Below are 23,079 nucleotides of genomic sequence, written 5' to 3' on the forward strand. Positions count from 1 at the left end.
TTGCTGTCTCTTCACATAGGCTATTCTTTGATCTTTCAGACCCCTTTTGATTTCCCCAAAACCACTGCCTCTGGGATGCCCACCCTCAGTGATCGATGGTGCTTCAAACTAGGTAATGTCATAAGATGAGGCAGGGATTCTAAAATCTGGAAAAGAAAGACTCTATTTCTTATTTTAAAAAATAATCTTGTACGATCTCTACTGGAGGAAGTTTTTTATTCGTAGATCTGTTTATGAGCTATTGCAGCGACTGTGGAGGGCTCTCTGGGTTTTCACTCTCTCAGCCCCTGATTTCCACGTCCATCTGGCAGTGTGATCAAAGCCAGAGCCTTGCAGTGGGGAAAGCATGCTTGGCACATGGTAGGTTCTTCACACGTTAACTCTGAGTGAGTGAATGAACCAATGAGTCTTGTTTGTTTGTTTCCTTTCTCCCCGTGCTCTCATCCTGGACGAATATGCCTTCCCCAGCTAGTTATGTCCTGCTCTTTTATTCCATAAATTGTCACTTAAAGCATATATTCTGGAGCAGCTCGATACTGACTTGTTTGCACTAACAACCCTATGACTGGGTTTCAGGTTGTTTTTAAATAGAGTGTTTTGCAGCGCGTCTGACAGGAGAAGAGAGAAGGCACCGCACACTGAAGAATAAAAGGAGCCGCACAGAAACGGGACAGGCGTCTTAAAACCAGCGTATCACAGCGTCGCTTTATAGAAACCCAGACGGGGCACAGTGGTTAACACTTTGCCAAGGGTAGCACTGAGGAATATTTTTGGTTTTGTGTTTTTTTATTCAATGATGCTACCATCCTATTAATAACATCTAAGTTCAAAATATCTAATGGGCAATTTAAGACCTGTTGGTTCTAGGAAACAAAACATACAGCTCTGAGATAGTCTTCTTCTTCTTCTTTTTTTTCTTTTACAATTGTAAAGATCAAAGATGTAGACTGAGGCTTCTATTGCCTCAGTTACCTGTCAACCTGTACAACTTTATCATCTCTAGATTTTACGTAGAGTCACATTTCTTGCGTAATTGCAAAACTGTGAGTATCAGAAATAGATAGAAGTCAAAGTCAATGTCAAGGTTAAAAATGTGCATTTCTTTAATAAATTTCATACACCATTTTGATTTGGGCCATTGTTGTATACCAAAATATTATAATTCTATTTTAGTGCAATGAGTCTTTGGCTTCTATTTTAACGTGCAGACTTATCACTAATTATATGGCATTACTCACCTAAAAGTAGCTCTTACTCAGAATAAAATTAGATGAGCTGCTTACCTTCTTGGACACTCTTTAAGTCTGCTTATAGCTGTCAGTTTTGACTCACCCAATTTATGTATCTATATTTAGGAATGTGTGGGGAGAATAATTTTTTCTGATTTTTAAAATTTAGAAGTTTTTTTAAATCACAATACATATATGTTTATTATATCCTTATTATAAAAATTCAAGTATTGCAGAAATAGTAAATAAAAAAGCTCCTCCTTTATCAGCACTAGGAATTATTTTATTTATACCTAATATTTAAAATTTTAGCATTTTATGTAATACTTTGAGATAGTAATAGTGGAGCATGTTCAGTGAAGGTGTGAAAGTGTCAGTAGCTCAGTCACGTCTGACTGTTTGCTACCCCATGAACAGTGGCCCGCCAGGCTCCTGTGTTCATGGAATTCTCCAGATAAGAATACTGGAGTGGGTAGCTATTCCCTTCCCCAGGGGATCTTCCTGATGAAAGGATCAAACCCTGGTTTCCTGCCCTGCAGGCAGATTCTTTATGGTCTGCGCCACCAGGGAAGCCCACACATAGGGCACATCTACATATAAATGTCTTCCTATGTATTTTTCATATTTATTAATATTAAAGTGTATTCATTTTTCACTGTTTTAATATAAAACATATCATTCTGCAACTTGCTTTCTACATGAAATATGTCTCAGAGAGCTTTGACTTAGCATCTTTAAATAAGGATAAGCATGAATGCACCCTGTCCATTTTAATGGCTGTAAAGTATAGTTGTATCATAGCTTATAGCTTGTCATAAATTATAAACATTTTGTTTGTAAATGATGCTTTACTATTAGAAAAAGTGTTGCAATGAACATTTCTGAGTCTTGACATACTTTTTTTTCATTTTAATTATTAGCATTTCTATCGCATAGCTTTCTAGTGTAGGATTGTTAAATCATCCACTTTTCTAATTTGATAGATGTGGCCAAACTGCAGAAGGGAAGTTGGACTTTATACAGACCACAAAGGTGTCAGTTCAGAGCTGGCCTCCCTGACCCTGGGGTGAGCAGGTGGCTTCACCACAGAACTCACTAGATTGCAGAATTCATTAGCGTCAAAACAGAGCCACACAGACCCTTCAATTGACCCAGCTTATGATTGCCAGGGAGAAGGATGGGGAATAGTTAGGGAGTTGGGATGGACAGATACACACTGCTATATTTAAAATGGATAACCAACCAGGACCTACTGTATAGCACGGGGAACTCTGCTCAATGTTATGTGGGAGCCTGGATGGGAGGGGGGTTTGGGGGAGAGTGCATACATGTATATGTGTGGCTGAGCCCCTTTGCTGTTGACGTGGAACTATCACAACACTGTTAACTGGCTATACTCCAATACAAAATAAAAAGTTACAACAACAAGAACAAACAGAGCCACACAGGGAGACATTAGTTAGAACCCCTTTTCACTCAGAAATTTCTAGAACCTTTGGCCAGGTGTGGACAGCTCTGACAGGACCCTGCTGGTGTTGGACCCTCCTTCCTTTTTTTTTTTTTTTTCCCCCTCTGTGTTTTTCATTTCTACTGTGCCTGTTGGTGCTCCAGGTGACATTCATGCTATCTACAAATAAACCCCAGTGTTGGCCTTGTTTTCAAAGAGTAGAGCCTTCATCATTAAGAAGAAGAAGGAGGAGAAAGAGGAGAGAGTAAGGAGGAGGAGAAGAAAAGGAGGAGTTAATTTCCTCTCTTTTGTAAATCTGCCTTATAGATTTTTAGTGAAAATATTACAAAGTAATATGTGTAATAAATACACAGAACGCAAACAACCATGGCTACTTATGCTGGCAGCACCCTCATTTCCTGTATCTAAACTGTAATCTATCTCTATGTCACATTTTATTTTGTAGTGGGATGATAAAATCCTGAATATGTCACTTACTGACTATCTGTTAGCCTCTCTGAGTTTCAGGTTCTTATTTGATTTAAGAACATGGAAAGAAACAGAAGAAAAGAATGCCCATCGCTGGGGAGTGCTGGTTGAGTTGGCATGAATTTGCTCATCTAGCAGATCTACCAGCCTTTTAGTTCTCAAAGATGTGTTAGTCATTGGTTTTATTATTATTTTATTACTTTTACAGCATCTTAACCTAAGAGGCAATATCAATTTATAGAATGTAGACTAACTTCTTTTTGTTTGTTTTTAATTTTCACTGGAGAATAGCTTTTTTTTTTTTTTTTAACAATGTTGTGTTAGTTCCTGTTGTACAGCAAGATGAATGAACACACACACACACACATATCCCCTCTTTTTTGGATTTCCTCCCCGTTTTGGTCACTAAAGAGCCTTGAGTAGAGTGCCCCATTCTGTACAGTAGGTTATCATTAGTTAACTACCTTAATTAACTTCTACAAAAGCTGTACATACCTATATGCAATAAAATGAGAAAATGAACTAGTGTATCAGAGTAATCAAATATATCATTCATCCATCACACTCTCGGTAAATAAGGAAAGAGCACTAAAGACCTCTCTCCCCAGAATCAGGCTGCCCTCTGAAAGTTCGCTGGTAAAACTCATCATGTCATGGTTGGGGCTGGGTCTGCCAGCTAGAGATAAACCAGAAGATTGCTTGCTAAATGTGTCACCAAAGAATCTGTGGGCTCCCAGAATTCCTGTCAAGGTGACCTGTGTGTAATCTCAGAGAATGCAGGGCTGGAAAATGGTTGCAAATTAGAAAACTGAAACCTAATCAATTGAAGTGTATCTTGTGTGGAGAAAGCCTATGTGAACAGTATGGGAGAATCAGCCTGAGGCTAGGAGGACAGCTCAAGGACTCAGGATTGGGCTATTCCAGCTCTGCCTGGAGGACATGTTAAATAAACCTGGGAAACACAGCCTCCACTCATGAGAGAGCCACTCTCTGTAAGCCGCACACAAGGCCTGGAGGATAGCAAAGCACGCTGGTTACAGCAGAACCTTCGGTGTCCACCCTAGCTTCTCCTGGGCTTCTCCCACGGCTCATCAGGTAAAGAACCCACCAGTAACGCAGGAGATGCATGAGATGTGGGTTTGATCTCTGGGTCGAGAAGACCCCTGGGAGGAGGGCATGGCAGCCCACTTCAGTATTCTTGCCTGAAAAATCCCACAGAGGAGCCCGCTGGGTTATGTTTCATGGGACTGCAAAGAGTCTGGCCTGACTGGAGCGAGTCAGCACACACTAGCTTCTCCGCTTGCCGACAGCACCCCCTGAGAGGTCAGCTCGTTCCTTAGTTTCCTCTGCGGTGCAAGCAGGCGATGTTAGAACACCATCGTGGGACTGTTGGGAGGGTGGAACGAGATCGGATGTAAAACTCTTACTTGTGTGCTCACCTGGCCAGGGAACGGCACGGGGTGGCTGCCATCCTCAGGCTCTGCAATGTGAGATGCTCGGCGGAATCCCAGAGCCAGCAGTAGGGTCTAAGGATCGCAGCCCCGCACCCACGCAGGGCCTCTATCCTGTGGGCCTTTTCCTTTTAGGAAGAACTCCTCCTATGAAAGACAAGGGTGGCTTTAAATAGCAATTTTTGTCTACTCTAATATGTTAAATATTTGGAAATTTGGACCCTTCCTGTAAGAGATAGAGATTTCTTTACAAGGTTTGAAGCGATGAAGCACATCTTGCCCACGTGTATGTGTGTGTTTCTGGGCACGTGGAGAGGTGTGAGAGGGGACAGGGCTGAGGCAGGAGCGGCGAAAGCAGGCCAGTAACCCACCCAGGCCCCAGGCAGACGCTGGGCCTCAGAATAAAACCGGGGCCGGGAGGATGAGGATAAGGCAGCAAGTAGCGGTGTAAAGAAAGGGAGTTTGATGGACATTGTTGATCAACAATGAGGGAGAAATTGAGGAAGAGAGGAGAAATGAAGCCCCAGAGGTGTTCCACCACAGCAGCTGGGGAGCCCAGGGCCAAGTCATTCACAGAGTAATGAGTAGGGTGGCCGGTCCCTGGGAAGGTGACCAGTGGAGGAGGTTTGTAAAAACATGTGTCACAGACAGCTAGCTGAATGAGTATATATCCATGATGAAATGCATGTGAGTGTGTGTGTGTGTGTGTGTGTGTGTGTGTGTGTGAGTGTGTGTTAAACAGGGAAGAAGGCAACACTAAAATGCTGCAACACGTGGAGTAAGTCAGACACTGGCATATTCTGGGGGAAAGAGCGATTCGGTAACATTTCAAGGGCGTTGGGGGGAGAAAAGGCTAATTTTGGTTAGGTTGGGGAGAAGGGTGAGAGAGGAGAAAGTAGGCATTCTGCGAAGAGATTTTATGGCACTTCCTTCCCTTTCCTATCAGGAACAGGTTAATCAAATGATGCCTACAGAACACTTAATCCTTGCTAATACTTTAAAAATTCCATTTTATGCTCATGAACTCTGTAGGGCCATTCACGTTTCTTACTAATGAAGTAGCGTTGGGTAAACTTTGACTGTATTCATATACCAGGACCTGTTTTGTTTTTTCACATCCACGTGAGAGGAGCCCTGTGTCTCCAGGTTTCTAAAATACTTACAGAAAAAAATACAGCTTCCCAAAATATTAAATATATGCCAACATTGTCTTGTTTTGCCCTTCATGTAAGAAACATGGCCGTAAGAAAAACAAATAGTGCATGTGAATGCATAAATATGAAATCTAGAAAAATGGTCCAGGTGAATATTTGCAGGGCAGGAATAGAGATGCAGACACAGAGAGCAGGCGTGTAGACGAAGCAGGGGAGAGGGGCAGGGTGAACCGGGAGGTGAGGCAGGCATATATACACTGCAATGTGTAAAATAGACAGCAGCAGCCTGCTGCACACACAGGGAACTCAGCTCTGTGATGACTTAGACACGCAGGACGGGGCAGGGAGCGGGAGCTCCACGAGGGAGGGGGCACAGGTGTATGTGTGATCGATTCGCATTGCTGCACAGCAGGAACTAACACAATATTGTAAAGAAACTCTATACACCCGGCCCCAAAAGAGACATTCTGGGAACTGAAATAAAGACTCCAGATAGATGTGGCCTGATCAGTGTGCGGGCATAAGAGACGGGATGTTATCCTCTGGGGTAGACTACAGTGACCACAGTCAATGTTTTCACATTTTCAACCAAGGGACCCTGGAGTTTTTTTTGTCATTTGATCCCTTAGGTTGTTCTTGTTTATCTGGAAGTCTTAATAAGGAAGACAAGAGGGAAATAACTGCCTTAACCAAAGTTAAGTTATAATTTCTGGCAAATATCAGTATGGTATTTAGACTTGTTGGGCTTTTTGTGGGCATCATCCAGCCCTTCTTCCTTCACATCCACAGCAAATGGACAGTATTATGTAACCCACTGAACAGAAAGATGTGCAGTCTCTTGAGACCAGTCCATTCAGATTCAAACAAGAGCTTCTGAGGGACCTGAGGTCTTGAGTTCTTTGCATAGTTTTCTAGGTTTATCTACTTTATGAATAATATGTTATTGGTTACCTTTGAGTGACTGAGAGAAGAATATAAAAAGGAAAAAAAAATCCTCATTTAATCAGCTCAGTCACCCAAGTGATGCTATAAAATAATTGCAGCAGTTACCCAAAAACTGGTTGATGAAAAAATGGCAGCATATAACTTTTCCCTACACTTTAATGACACATTAAGAAATCTGCTCTGTTCTGCAGTCCTGATTTTGGTAAATTCTTCAGATTCAAATAGTAAAACTAAAAAGAGACCACTTTGACTAATTCTATGCCATAAGTTTGCTCTTGAGAAAATTTGAGTCTTTTTCTTAATGTTCATGTTTTATCATTAGGACACATGCATGTCTTTTTTTTGAATTATTTTTTATATTATTTAATAAAATATAATTGATTTACAGTGTTATACTAGTACTGTCATACAGTGAAGTAAATCAGTCGTGTAGATATTCACATACCCCTCCCCTGCTCCTCACATTGCTTGGAGGAATTGGTGAAAATGAGTGTTCATTGCTCAGAAGCGTCTGACTCTGTCACCCCACGGACTGTGGTCTGCCAGGCTCCTGGCTCCATGGAATTCTCCAGGCAAGAATCCTGGAGTGGGTGGCCATTCCCTTCTGCAGGGAATCTTCTTGATCTAGGTAGAGGTTGAACCCTGATCTCCCACATTGTGGGCAGACTCTTCACTGCCTGAGCCAGCAGGAAATCAGCCATATGTATACACACACCTCCCGCTCTTGGACATCTCCCCGTCCCCCACCCCACTCCTCCAGGTCATCACAGAGCCCTGAGCTGGGCCCCCTGTGCTATAGAGCAGCTTCCTGCCAGCTATTCCTGTTACACATATGCAGATGACACCACTGTAATGATAGAAAGCGAAGAGGAACTAAAGAGCTTCTCGATGAAGCTGAGAGAAGAGAGTGAAAAAGCTGGCTTAAAACTCAATATTACTGGGAAGACCCAGAGGAATCGGGTGGAGAGGGAGGTGGGAGGAGGGATCGGGATGGGGAATACGTGTAAATCTATGGCTGATTCATATCAATGTATGACAAAACCCACTGAAAAAAAAAAAAAAACAAAAAACAAAAAACTAAGATCATGGCATCCAGTCCCATAACTCCATGGCAAATAGAAGGGGGAAAGTAGAATCAATGACACATTTCCTCTTCTTGGGCTCTAAAATTACTGTGAATGGTGACTGCAGCCATGAAATTAGAAGACAATTGCTTCTTGGCATGAAAGCTATTACAAACCTAGACGGTGCATTAAAAAGCAAAAACATCACTTTGTCAACAAAGGTCTATATAGTCGAGGCTATAGTGTTTCCAGTAGTCAAGTACAGAGATGAGAACTGGACCTATGCTGAAGAACTGATGCTTTTGAACTGTGGTGATGAAGAAGACTCTTGAGAGACCCTTGGACAACTAGGAGATCAAACATGTGGATCTTAAAGGAAATCAACCCAGAATACTCCTTGGAAGGACTGATACTGAAGCTGAAGCTCCAATACTTTGGCCACCTGATTTGAAGAGCTGACTCACTGGAAAAGACCCTGATGCTGGGAAGGATTGAGGGCAGGAGGAGAAGGGGATGACAGAGGGCATGGCTGTATGGCATCACCAATGCAATGGACGTGAAGTTGGGCAAACTCTGGGAGATGGTGAAGGACAGGGATGCAGTCCACGGGGTCACAAAGAGTCAGACACGATTTGGTGATGAAACAACAACAGTGTGGTAGTGTAAACATGCCAGCCGTAATCTCCCCCTTCATCTCGTCTTCCCTGTCCCCTCCCTGAGGCCGCATGTCCATTCTCTACCTCTGTATCTCTGTTCCTGCCTGGAGATTACCACGACATACCAAACTACCTGGAAAGTCTATAGACGTAAAGAACGTGTCTCTAGTATATTCTTTGTGCCCTTTGAGCTTCCATAGCTGGGACCTCTGACTGGCCTGCTCAGTCATGCCAGCTGTGGGGCTCCTTTTATTTCCCCTTTAAAATTCTTTGTGTTTTAAAATTTTTAAATTTTGTATTTGGGTGTAGCTGATTAACAAACAATGTTGCAATAGTTTCCAGTGTATAGCAAAGGGACTCAGCCCTACATATATATGCATCCATTCTCTCCCAAACTCCCTGCCAACATTTTTATTTCAAACATGACTGGGAATTTCAGTAGCTATTTATTGAATACCTATTATGCAATAGTTGACTTGTTAACTTTTATATACATTATCTACTTTGACTTTTTACAACAATATCAAATTAGTATTATTATCCCCATTTAAGAGATTAGGGTTAGCAAGAAGATCCAACCAGTCCATCCTAAAAGAAATCAGTCCTGAATATTCATTGGAAGGACTGATGCTGAAGCTGAAACTCCAGTAGTTTGGCCACCTGATGTGAAGAACTGACTCATTTGAGAAGACCCTGATGCTGGGAAAGATTGAAGGCAGGAGGAGAAGGGGACAACAGAGGCTGAGATGGCTGGATGGCATCACCGATTCAATGGGCATGAGTTTGTGTAAGCTCTGGGAGTTGGTGATGGACAGGGAAGCCTGGTGTGCTGCAGTCTATGGGGTTGCAAAGTGTTGGACACAAATGAGTGACTGAACTAAAGAGATAGGAAATTGAGTCCCCCAGTGACCTCATGACATCATACAGTGTGCTGAGGCACATGGAATTAACCTGTGCCCTCTGGCCTAATTGTAATGTCTTCCCACTGCAACAAAATAATTTCTGTACTTAAAAAGTGCATAAGCACCCTTTGGGAAGAGTCTTGTATGTTGTTCCAAAGAAAGACAAAGTCTGTAAAGTGTTTGCCCTTGAGAAGACAAGCTCTTCTCAAAAGCCAAAGAAAAACAACTTTGTTTGTAGAACATCAATTCTGCAGCTGCAGACTTCCTGTCTATTAATAGGTACACCATAATGTGTATCATTTTTATGCCATCTCCCCAAATATTCTACACATTAATTCTTTGAAGTGTTTTAATCAGTCTTGTCATTCACACATTGAATTAAATCCAGTGTTATTCTCAGTGGGACCCTAAGTGCATGAATAAATTTGCAAAGTCCTTTGATGCCTAAGCAGTTTGCAAGACCCCCCCTCACCTGTCTTATTGGCCAGTGCAGTGTGGGTTACTACCGTACTTTTTTTGTTGTTTTGTTTTTTAAAAAATTTAAATCCATTTTTAAGATTTAAAAATTGAGTAGTTTTATACTGATATTCCAGTCTGGCCCACTGGTCTTACATTTGTGAAGAGCATGATCACCTGTTAGAAGTGGCCGTAACCACCTTGTGAAGACAGAACACCATCTTTACCCCAGTCTTCCTCTCCTTCTCTCTCTTTCTCCTGCCTGATACTGAAGCTGTGTGTCAGGTTCCACTTATCATAACATATATGTGGCTTCACTCATTTCTATTATTATTTTTGCCCCTGTAGTTATTTGAGTTTATGAAGTTCTTTTTCTCTGTTATTTGAAAGAGATTTTTATTCTTAGAGTGATTTTGTATATTCCAACACTTTGATAGAAGGACATCAAATTGATGTAGAAAAGATGCCATAGCATATGAGGGAAGCAGTGGTTGACATTGATCGGCAGACTCCAGAATCTACCATTTCCACCTTGAGGATGAAAAAGAAAAAGAAAAAGACAAACGTGGAGAAATAAGATCCTACAGAGTTTAAATTTAAGTTTCTCCAGGAGACTATATGGGTTTGGTCTTTATTCTACTTTGGTCACTTGAAATTTGCTTTGTAATATCTCCTAGAAAAAATAGTGGAACATGAAGATTCAAATTTTATACTGTCTGTCTCACATTCATAGATGTGCTTTCAAATAGACACAAAAGCCTTATTCCAGACCCTCTGATTGGCTTCTAAATACAGAAACTAAAATTGCAGATAACAGTTCATTTCTTTACGTTTTGGGTGATTAGACATATAACAGTATATGAAGAAAGTGAAGTCGCTCAATTGTGTCTGACTCTTTGTGACCCCATGGACTGTAGACTACCAGGCTCTTCCATCCATGGGACTTTTCAGGCAAGAGTACTGGAGTGGGTTGCCATTTCCTGCTCCAGAGGATCTTCCCAACCCAGGGATGGAACCCAGGTCTCCCGCATTGTAGGCAGACGCTTTACCGTCTGAGCCACCAGGGAAGTCCATAACAGTATATGTACAGGTAACTATTTGATTTGTTTATAACCAAAGTGAATTAGTGCATTTTTCTACAACTCTCAGGAGTTGGATGCCTAATATTAACATTTAATTTTCCACAACATTCTGTGTAGTATGGAGATCTCCAAGACAGAATTGTAACTAGGTGTATGAAAAGATGAATTGACTTGCCTCAGGCTGCAAAGTGATTTGGGGACGAAGATGAGAACTCAAATGAGTGTTAACACTGCTATTTTTGAGCATTTACCATAGATCAGGTACCATGCTAAGTGACTATACCATCTCATTTAATTCTTGCTGTAACTCTGTGATATAGACATTACTTCCGTTTTTCAACTGAGGATACTGTGGAGTCTTAGAAATAAAATGATTTGCCCAAAGTAGCACAGCTGGAAACAGGATCTGGGGTTTCAGATCCTGCTTTTAAAGCTTTATTCTTAAAGCGCTACATCACACTATGTGATCCTTGTGGTACTTCCCCAATGCATAACTAGACACATTATTTTCTTTGTCTCTAGACTCAGAGCTATAAATAATATGTGAATGGTGATGAAAGACAACTTTGATTTTGAATGTTTTGACAGTTGTGTTGAATTATTTGTAACTACAGAAAGAGGACCACTATTAATTTGCTCCTTTGTGCTCTTATAAAAAAAAAAAAAAAGAACTATTGCATCATATACTTTTCCTTCATCATTGTGGCAGTGGTGTTCTGCTTCCCATTTCTCAGGTACAGACAAGATGATCCAGCTCGTGCTTAACTGAGTCTATGTGGGTGGGGAGTTCAGCCCACCCATGTGTAATTTTCAAACTGCCTCATAAGATTCAATTCATTTCATATTAACATGTATTAATGATGTATACTTGTTAAATTTAACGTTGAGACATACTCTAAGTGACTAGACCTCTGACCTTTTGCCATGTGACCATAGGCAAGTTATCCCATATCTCTGAGCCTCAGTTTCCTCATTTGTGATGGAAATAACAGTACCCATTGCATAAGGGTATTACTGACTCCCTAGTATATTTCTGGCTCTAAATAGCTGCATATTTATTCAATGCCAGTTTCTTACCTACATTTTTTTTTACTATCAGTTAAATGGTATGTCCTTGCCATTCATCCAAAGTCACAACTCAAAAAAAAAAGGGGGGGTTCGTGTATAGCTTAACCCCATTCATTTTTAATTTTCTTGTCAAAGGCTGATTAAGCAGTTTCCTAGTTGCATAATTAACAGAGACAAAGCCAGAGTCATTAACGACCAAAATCTCTAAAACACAGAAGAGAAAAATGAAAAGCAACAAACCACCTAGAGTTAAAAGGTGATAGAAACATCCTAAGCTGATTAAAACCTGTTGGCAGGTGGCTGAAACAAGTCCTTGGAGTGATTTCAGGAGGCTCTGTGATGCCTATTTCAGATTTGCTACTGAGGTAGCTGATCTCGTCCTCGTAAGAGAGGCGATGTTTCACGTTCTCTCAGTGCCGCGTTGGGCAGGTGGGGTGCTCTTAAGCTACGAAAAGCAGCAACGAGCTCTGCAGGCTATCTACGTTTCTGGAAAGACTTAAGGAAGGTGTGAAATCTACGTGTTTTTGGAAACTGGCCGTGGATTTTGTGATTGGCATCCCAGACTTTGACGCGTAGATGAAAGGCCTCCTGTTTGTCTCCTCTGCCCTCACCTTGTCGCAACTACCCAAATCACTTTTGAAAAAAGGAGGCTTGGTAAAGAATCCCTAGTTTATCCACATTTTCTCCTCTTTTTTCCCTAAATTTATGTTTTGCAGGACAAATGATACTGGTTTTCTTTCCTTCAAAGACCACTTGCCTGTCACTCAGATAGTTATCACTGATACGGACAGAACAAACTCAGAAGCAGCTTGGAGAATTGGTCCCTTGCGTTGCTATGGCGACCGTGAGTACTAAACTGAAAGATGCTTTCTCTCTCCTTACATAAGCTCAAGATGTTTTATTCCCTTATCCTTTTTCCCTGCAGTGCCCCCAGTCCTGAAAGTTGTCCACACACCCAGTGCTTTCCTGTAACCTGTTCCATGCTTAAGGATTTCTTTTTCACTTGCAGGACACTTTTGGAATGCCGTATCATTTTATACAGAAGCCTCTTACCTCCACTTTCCTACCTTCCACGCGGAATTCAGTGCTGACATTTCCTTCTTTTTTAAAACCACGGCTTTATCTGGAGTTTTCCTAGAAAACCTTGGCATTAAAGATTTCATCCGACTGGAAATAAGCTGTAAGTTTTGTCATTTATGAATGTAATGTAACTGATCAACAGAAGTTTTAATCTTGTCTTTTCCACAAGCAACTGGTGTCTATTTCAACCATCAAGTTAATATCCCTGAGTATCTTTCAGGTTAGCAAGGGTAATTTCTAGTTTCTTCTTATACTTTTTGTTTTATTATTACCTAACAGTATTTCAAGAGTCATTCTCTTTTCAAAATAGTGCATTCCCCAAATTCCCATAGATATTTGTTTACAGCGTTCTTTATCTGCTCCATGGGCATTTATTACATATTTTTTGTTTTCACACCACTACAATGTCTATGGAATGCTGAGAACACTAGTGTTCTGCATTCTGTTTATACTTAGGGTCAACTTTGTTGCTATACCTTTGCTCCGCAAAGTGTTTCCTGACTTATTTCCCATCATCAGGAGTATGTGCCTACACAATCAGAATTTTCATTGTTTCTCTACCACTTTACCATGAACAGGGGTGTATCTAGTGAATTTTATGTCGGGATGTGGATCATTTTTTAACATTCCATTTCCTATAAACAAAATATATTCAGAAATAATCATGAAGTTAAATGAAAGGCAATAGAACTGCAGATGGAGAAATGTTCTATTAATGAAATTTTATATGTAATCATGCCAATAAAAAATTCCAGTAGAAAAAAGACAATACAATATTTTTAATCACCTTAATTAATTTTTTATATAAAAAGGAAAATATCTACGTATTGATCTGTCACAGGAATAGTAGTAACACTAAAATTTCTGTTTCTTAGGCTTGACTTATGGCAAATTTGTGAGTGATTGCATCAAAATTAATTTTCTTTGCATGTTCCTGTTCAAAGGAGAGCATAAAGAGATTTATCCATTCATCTTCTCTTATACTGATCAAAGGGTACTTTTTATTAATTTTAAACTTAAAATATGTTCCACATTAAGCAGTAGATATATACATTTTAGGAAAGATTGATTTTAAACATGAGGCTAAGTTTGATAGAGATTCATAAAAATTCCATTTTATAATAAATTTCAGAAACTGCAATGCTTTCTATTTTTTCACCATTGATGCTAGCAATTTCAAATATCTCCAAAATTAACAAACCTATTCACTAAAGTACTTGTATTGGAAAATTCATCATGGGTCACTATTCCATTTGGTAAAGCCTTACATAGTTCCTAAGGACTGGGAATAACTTAAGCTCTCTTGGACTTCCCTGGCGGCTCAGACTGTAAGGAATCCACCTGCAAAGCAGGAGACCCAGGTTCAATCCCGGGTTGGGAAGATCCCCCGGAGAAGGGAATGGCAACCCATTCCAGTATTCTTGCTGGAGAATTCCATGGACATAGGAGCCTGGTGGACTACAGTCCATGGGGTTGCAAAGAGTCAGGCATGACTGAAAGATTAACACAAGCGCTCTTCAGGTGCAGTTTGTGTCCTCAGTCCCTGATACTATATGTCCCCTGTTTCAACAGCAGAGCTAAGTTAAACAGTGATGGTACAGTAACTGTAAACACAGAAAGTCAAAACTTGAGTTCTTATTCTTAAAAACAAACACATATTTTAGTCTGCTTGTTCAGGAGCCAATAGTAAGTCAGGAGTTCTCTCTATTAACTTTCCTCTTGAATATAATATGTATTAAATGGTAGGGAATATACTATTTGAACCTTACATACACATTACTAAAAAGCAATATCACCATCAGCATTTGTTAGAGACTTTTTCTTGGTGGAGGAACATTTTACCGCTGGCGTGATTTGGAATCACTGGTGTGTGGCAATACGGGAAACACATCTTTAGTTGCTCTTGCTATAGTTCCCTGACTCTCTGCCTTAAGTGTGCCCCCCTTTTTCTCATACACAAGTTGGACTGCTTCCACTGTCTTGCCCTTATTAAAGTCATGACTGGGGAGGCGTGTGCTTTTCATTAGGCGTCTCATTTATCTGGATCCAAATGGATGTTTTCTTGGGTTTGATTGATGCAATTGACTGTATTACAGTAGTAATATGACTATATGAAATACCCTTGGAAGCTTAAGTAATATCTTAGCAACAGAAACTTAGAAATTTGAGCACTCCAGAGAAGGATACAAAAGTGCTGGCTGGAAAAGATAACTGAGCTGTCTGTACAAGTCTCCTGCAAAGCATGACACAGCTAAGTGTTTCTTCTGCAGTTACGGCACAATACAAAAAAAGGATCTCTCTAATTGGTAGTTTTAACCTCCTTTTACTCCAGTGATTTAGGCTGTTAATGGGAGGAAGCTCTTGTGGCTTTAGTGCGAAATAAGATCCCTCATATCTACCTTGGGCAAGTTCTAAATATGTGGAGTTGAGTGCCAAACATTTAATAATATGGATATAATAACCTCAATGTAAATTCAATAAAAATCAAGCCCTAAGGCCTTTCGATTCATTAAAGCAGCAGCAAATGTTATGGCATATTATCACAAGGTAATGAGCTATGATTTAGTATTAATTACATTTCAATGTCCGATTTGTTTGTACTTTCTGGTACTATATTTTGTCTTTTAGGTGATTCTTTCTTATGCTTTTTCTTTTACTATTATATTGTACAAAACTATTTTATTTATTTATTTTTTTTATTTATTTTTATTATTATTATTTTTTTTTCCAGTGGGTTTTGTCATACATTGATATGAATCAGCCATAGATTTACTCGTATTCCCCATCCCGACCCCCCCTCCCACCTCCCTGTCCACCCGATTCCTCTGGGTCTTCCCAGTGCACCAGGCCCGAGCACTTGTCTCATGCATCCCACCTGGGCTGGTGATCTGTTTCACCATAGATAGTATACATGCTGTTCTTTTGAAATATCCCACCCTCACATTCTCCCACAAAGTTCAAAAGTCTGTTCTGTATTTCTGTGTCTCTTTTTCTGTTTTGCATATAGGGTTATCGTTATCACCTTTCTAAATTCCATATACATGTGTCAGTATGCTGTAATGTTCTTCATCTTTCTGGCTTACTTCACTCTGTATAAGGGGCTCCAGCTTCATCCATCTCATTAGGACTGGTTCAAATGAATTCTTTTTAATGGCTGAGTAATATTCCATGGTGTATATGTACCACAGCTTCCTTATCCATTCGTCTGCTGATGGGCATCTAGGTTGCTTCCATGTCCTGGCTATTATAAACAGTGCTGCGATGAACATTGGGGTGCACGTGTCTCTTTCAGATCTGGTTTCCTCAGTGTGTATGCCCAGAAGTGGGATTGCTGGGTCATATGGCAGTTCTATTTCCAGTTTTTTAAGAAATCTCCACACTGTTTTCCATAGCAGCTGTACTAGTTTGCATTCCCACCAACAGTGGAAGAGGGTTCCCTTTTCTCCACACCCTCTCCAGCATTTATTGCTTGTAGACTTTTGGATAGCAGCCATCCTGACTGGCGTGTAATGGTACCTCATTGTGGTTTTGATTTGCATTTCTCTAATAATGAGTGATGTTGAGCATCTTTTCATGTGTTTGTTAGCCATCTGTATGTCTTCTTTGGAGAAATGTCTGTTTAGTTCTTTGGCCCATTTTTTGATTGGGTCATTTATTTTTCTGGAATTGAGCTGCAGGAGTTGCTTGTATATTTTTGAGATTAATCCTTTGTCTGTTGCTTCATTTGCTATTATTTTCTCCCAATCTGAGGGCTGTCTTTTCACCTTACTTATAGTTTCCTTTGTAGTGCAAAAGCTTTTAAGTTTCATTAGGTCCCATTTGTTTAGTTTTGCTTTTATTTCCAATATTCTGGGAGGTGGGTCATAGAGGATCCTGCTGTGATTCATGTCGGAGAGTGTTTTGCCTATGTTCTCCTCTAGGAGTTTTATAGTTTCTGGTCTTACATTTAGATCTTTAATCCATTTTGAGTTTATTTTTGTGTATGGTGTTAGAAAGTGTTCTAGTTTCATTCTTTTACAAGTGGTTGACCAGTTTTCCCAGCACCACTTGTTAAAGAGGTTGTCTTTTTTCCATTGTATATCCTTGCCTCCTTTGTCAAAGATAAGGTGTCCATAGGTTCGTGGATTTATCTCTGGGCTTTCTATTCTGTTCCATTGATCTATATTTCTGTCTTTGTGCCAGTACCATACTGTCTTGATGACTGTGGCTTCGTACAAAACTATTTTAAATGCAAATGATATTAAATCTGATTGAAATTTAAAATCCAGTGATGTCATTGTTTGGTGTACACATTTCACCAGATCAGAGAACATGTGTTTTTCAAACTAAGATTTTATGTAAACTTTTTCAAAGTACAAAGCCTCATATTTTTCAAAATATCTTGTTTTATGATTATTATTTGAAAGGAAAAACAGGACTTACCAGATGGTCCAGTGGCTAAGAACCTGCCTGCCGATCCAGGGCAGATGGGTTCAGTCTCTGGTCCGAGAAGATCCCGTACGCAGCGGGCCAGCTAGTTCTGTGTAACCACAGCTACTGGGCCTGCGCTCTAGAGCTGAGAGCCGCGACCACTGAAGCCCACGGGCCCAGCCCTGTGCTCCGCAACAAAGGAAGCTGCCACAACGAGAAGCCTGCAGACTGCAACTAGAGAGCAACCCCCAGGCTCGCTGCAACTAAAGAAAGCCCGCTCACAGCAGTGGAGACCTGACTTAGCCAAAATCAATCAATCAATAAATTTAAGAGGAAAACAAACAAGCATGGGGGGGGGGGGGGGCGGATCTTTCATTTCTTACTAACAGCTGCGTTCATCTTATGTCTTTTTTTTTTTTTTTTAATGTCCTCCTTCTGCTAGGCTATGAGCTTCTTGTGCTTTGAGAATCCTTTCTCAAGTAAGAAGCTTTTCTCATTTATTTATTTATTTGGCTGTAACAGGTGTCAGTTTCCACATGTGGGATCTTCGTGGCAACATGGGGGTTGTTAGCTGAGCCCTACAAACTCTTAGCTGCAGCAGGAGGGATCTTAGTTCCCTGACCAAGGATCTAACCCAGCCCTGTGCATTGGGAGTGGAGAGTCTTAGACACTGGACCGGCAGGGAAACCTCCACTATATTTTTTATATAGATGGAATTTTCATTACAGAGATTCTTCTACAGGTCAACTTCTTAGAAAGAAAGTAGCCTTCATAGTAGATTTCTCAGAGTGGATTTCTCTCTCCTCCCAAAGGAATGTTACTGTGTAACTATCTGAACAGAAATTTTCAAAATCGATATGTCCAAATTGTTGAACATTGAACAAGTTTGCATAAAATTCTCAAGCTATTATCTTCTGGGTCACTTCCAACTAAAGACATTTTTATTTTGTAACCTTGAGATTAGTCTGTACTCTATGAAACACAAGATACTTTATGTCCTCAAGTCTTAATGGATTTGCTTCAAATGAGACAAAAATAATAGCTATTTTTACAATTACCTCACAATTGCCGTGTGGGTAAAAGTAGATATTTGGGGTGCATGAGGGGATCAGAAGAAAATGACTGTTGAGAACAGTCTGGCATCATGAAAAGAGACTATTGTTGATAATGCAGTGTGGATTCTAATTTCTGTTTCTAGATATCTAAATTGTGAGGAAGTTCTTCCTCTCTTCATTGCTTATTTGTGCAAGATGGAATTGGTGGCACCCATATGCCAATCAGACACATTTGACTATAATTAAAAAGAAAAATTCACTCTGAACTGGTAAACACAAGAATGGGAATTCACTGTTACCAGGGCATGTGACTAACTATAGAATTGGTGGGGTACTTTATTTCTGGTTAAATTCAGCAGTGAACAAGTGTTCAGTTCAGTTCAGTTCAGTTCATTTCAGTCGCTCAGTCGTGCCCAAGTCTTTGCGACCCCATCAATTGCAGCACGCCAGGCCTCCCTGTCCATCACCAACTCCCGGAGTTTACTCAAACCCATGTCCATCGAGCTGGTGATGCCATCCAGCCATCTCATCCTCTGTCATCCCCTTCTCCTCCTGCCCCCAATCCCTCCCAGCATTGGGGTCTTTTCAAATGAGTCAGCTCTTCGCATGAGGTGGCCAAAGTATTGGAGTTTCAGCTTCAGCATCAGTCCTTCTAGTGAACAGCCAGGACTGATCTCCTTTAGGACGGACTGGTTGGATCTCCTTGCAGTCCACGGGACTCTCAAGAGTCTTCTCCAACTCCACAGTTCAAAAGCATCAATTCTTCGGCACTCAGCTTTCTTTATGGTCCAACTCTCACATCCATACATGACAACTGGAAAAACCATAGTCTTGACTAGATGGACCTTTGTTGGCAAAGTAATGTCTCTGCTTTTTAATATGCTATCTAGGTTGGTCATGACTTTCCTTCTAAGGAGTAAGTGTCTTTTAATTTCATGGCTGCAGTCACCATCTGCAGTGATTTTGGAGCCCCCCCAAAATAAAGTCTCACACTGTTTCCACTGTTTCCCCATCTATTTCCCATGAAGTGATGGGACAGGATGCCATGATCTTAGTTTTCTGAATGTTAAGCTTTAAGCAAACTTTTTCACTCTCCTCTTTCACTTTCATCAAGAGGCGTTTTAGTTCTTCTTCACTTTCTGCCATAGTACTAAATGCTTTATATTCATTATTTAATTTTGCTTTCAAATTATCATATGTATAATCATCAAGATACTATGTTTTGCATTGTTTGACTCCTAGTCCAAAATGCAGATGAGGATAGTAAGTCTTGAGTTGGTAAATAACTCACCCAGAGTCACCTAGTAAGATTCCGAATCCAGGATTCAATTCTCTGTTCATTTGAACAACTCCTTATTCTGCTTTGCAAAACTACCTCAAGGCCCAAGAATGTTAGAAATCAAGAAAATATCTTTATTTTCTTTCTTGTTTTGAAGCATAGGACATTCAGCAAGTTTTACAACTGAATGCAAAATTGTATGTGCTTTTTTTTTTTTCTAGATGTAAGTTTGTCATCAGATCCTCAGAGAGTCCATGCCTCAAAAAAAGTAACAATAGTTCATTTATGACTGTCATTTTAGAGGTGAATACATGGGAGGTCAGAGAGATCAATAGACTATAGTAAGGCCTTGCATCTTTATTCCATTATGGTCCCTGAGATGTCTCACATGCCTGATTTTAATGGGTCTGAGGACACAGAGATGGTGTCACAGTTCAAGGAAGCAAGGGCTTTGTACAGAATCTTTAGAAGGTTCTTCTAATCACCTAGGGGAACTCGGTATTCAATCGCTCATGCTTATGGTACTTTCCTCAACTTGACATGCCCCTTCTTGCCAGTCTTCTTTCAAGTACACCATGAGCTCACTTTGTTTCATTCGTCTCTGCTTAGCACAGCTTGGTTTGGTGAAAAAAACCCACGCAAAGACTCAAGTAACTCCTTAACTTTGTCTTGAACCATACGGTATAAATAATGAGGGAGGGTATTTGTCAGCCTCTTGGGAGAGGGAGAGGCAGGAAGGTAAATTAATGACAGAGGTGATGCTGCCACAGGGCCACCAGCTTTCCCATCTTGGGCCACTGGGCTGTGTCCATCCCCCTAGAAAAGAAGAGCTAGTTCACGTTGGTCTCAAGTGTCCACTCCACCAAATCACTAGCCCATGTTGGATGTATCACCATGTATTTACTTTTTTATTTCACTCAGTTTTTTTGAGGAACCTATATTATACTGATTTATATCCAGATTTGACTGCCCAGGTAGGGCTTGCATAGGTTTTGAGGATGGAAGATTTGTCACAGGACAAGTGGGTTAAAAAGTGAGCTCCAGAGACACATCACCGGGATTTAAATACCAACTCTGCCAACTCTGGGTTGGAGTAATTTCTCAGCTATCTGTGGATCAGTTCCCTCCTTTCTCATAGGATTGTAGTGAGTTGATTAATGAAAAACGCTTAGCAGAGTGCCTGGATCATGGTAGGAACTCAGTAAATGTTGGTTATTATTATTGCATTTCACTGACTCTTCCCTAGTTCTAGGAATGAGGTGAACATAGTTGATCTTTAGTAGTGACTTGAATAAAGTTTAATAATAATTTTAGAAGTTTTTTAAGGACCTAATATCTTGATGTAAAATTTAAAAAAAAAGAAAAGAAAATCGCTAAGTTGGATGTAGAACGTGCAGTGTAACATTTTAATGAGTGAAACGTTGGTTTGATGAGAGCTTCCTGTGTACAAGGCCCAGTCCTAGGTTCTGGTTTTCTAATAAATGAGGTATTCATCTAGAGTTTGCAGACTAGCTGGGAGACAGACCATAAACAGATCATTATACACCAGAGGGATAAATGTTGGAGTAGAGATAAGCACAGTCTGGAAACATAACGTGGAGCTGAGGACGGCGGGGGTGGAGGGCAGACAGCAGTGCAATCAGCCCTCCACAAAGACGTGCTGTCTGTGTGGAGCTTAATATCCACATGGCCAGCTTTGCAGAAAGGCTTTTAGCAAAACCTTTAGTAGCGCCCCCATCAGTCTCACCATTCCTTACCTGTGTTTTTAAAGAGAAATGCATGTATCTTCACCCTCTCAGTGTAATGCACTGAAATGTTGTGAAGTAATTAGCCTCCAACTAATAAAAATAAATAAATAAATAAAATCAGAAAAAAAAAAGAAAAGAAAAAAGAGAAATGCATGTATCTTCACCCTCTCAGTAATTGCTTATTTGGTCTCTGGATGAGCAGACCCTCAAGGTGGCACTGGTGGCCTGATAAGAAACAGGAAATGGCCCAAGGGGGCAACTTTGTTCCTATTTAATCTTTTCATGGTTGAATCAGATTTGCTCCCTTCAGTTCTGTTTCATTTAATGCATAGGTTTATGAGGCAAAGACCATTGATCTGGGTTGAAGAATCATGTTGGTAACAATAACTATTATTGTCCTATTTCGGGAATAAAAAAGGGGGGACCATCAAAAGGTTCTGAGAAGAAAGGAAGGTCTGGAATATGAAGGCTTCTGTTCCTGAAAGGGGGCTGTCTTCCCCTCAAATTCAATTTATTATTTGCTTCTCTACATCCTTGAGATGTAGATTTTTTCATAATAACAGAAAATACAAGAAGATATACTAAATTAGAGAAAAATGATGAAAATTCTAATTGCTGAGGAATCTTTGAGCAAATTATTTCTACTTTCATTTTTTTACCCATATAGTGGAAATTAAAAATGGAGTAGGAGGTGGGAGGGGGGATCGGGACGGGGAACAAATGTAAATCCATGGCTGATTCATGTCAATGTATGGCAAAAACCACTACAATATTGTAAAGTAATTAGCCTCCAACTAATAAAAATAAATGGAAAAATAAAATTAAAAAAATGATACTTTTTTCATAGAGTTGTTCTGAGGATTAAGATGAGAGCATCTGTGGTCAGTGCTTAGAAAGTGCTCAGCGGAGTTCATTGCATGTGCTGCGCTGCTGCTGCTTCTTTTTGTTTTTCAGAGGTGATAGTATCTTCATCACCATCACCACCCTCACCAGGACGACCATCCCCACTGTCCTTCCAACCATCATCACCACCCGTGTCATCATCACCACCACCATCCTCACCAGGATGACCATCCCCACTGTCCTTCCAACCATCATCACCACCCGTGTCATCATCACCACCACCACCCTCACCAGGATGACCATCCCCACTGTCCTTCCAACCATCATCACCACCCGTGTCATCATCACCATCACCACCCTCACCAGGATGACCATCCCCACTGTCCTTCCAACCATCATCACCACCCGTGTCATCATCACCACCACCCTCACCAGGATGGCCATCCCCACTGTCCTTCCAACCATCATCACCGCCCGTGTCATCATCACCACCACCCTCACCAGGATGACCATCCCCACTGTCCTTCCAACCATCATCACCACCCGTGTCATCATCACCACCACCCTCACCAGGATGACCATCCCCACTGTCCTTCCAACCATCATCACCACCCGTGTCATCATCACCACCACCACCCTCACCAGGATGACCATCCCCACTGTCCTTCCAACCATCATCACCACCCGTGTCATCATCACCACCACCACCCTCACCAGGATG

General features: G+C 40.7%; 1 protein-coding gene across 2 annotated transcripts in view; it reads left to right on the forward strand.

Moving 5' to 3' along the window:
• The window catches only part of CNTNAP5 (contactin associated protein family member 5), a 984,962-nt gene that overhangs the window by 801,490 nt on the left and 160,393 nt on the right, over positions 1 to 23,079 (forward strand). For both annotated transcript variants that reach the window (XM_061135035.1, XM_061135036.1), the window contains exons 15-16: positions 12,660 to 12,787; positions 12,953 to 13,123. In XM_061135035.1, coding sequence (XP_060991018.1) covers positions 12,660 to 12,787; positions 12,953 to 13,123 — 299 coding nt within the window. The remainder of the gene's footprint in view (positions 1 to 12,659; positions 12,788 to 12,952; positions 13,124 to 23,079) is intronic.

This window comes from Dama dama, chromosome 33 (genome assembly GCF_033118175.1).
Source record: "Dama dama isolate Ldn47 chromosome 33, ASM3311817v1, whole genome shotgun sequence".
Taxonomy (NCBI): Eukaryota; Metazoa; Chordata; class Mammalia; order Artiodactyla; family Cervidae; genus Dama; species Dama dama.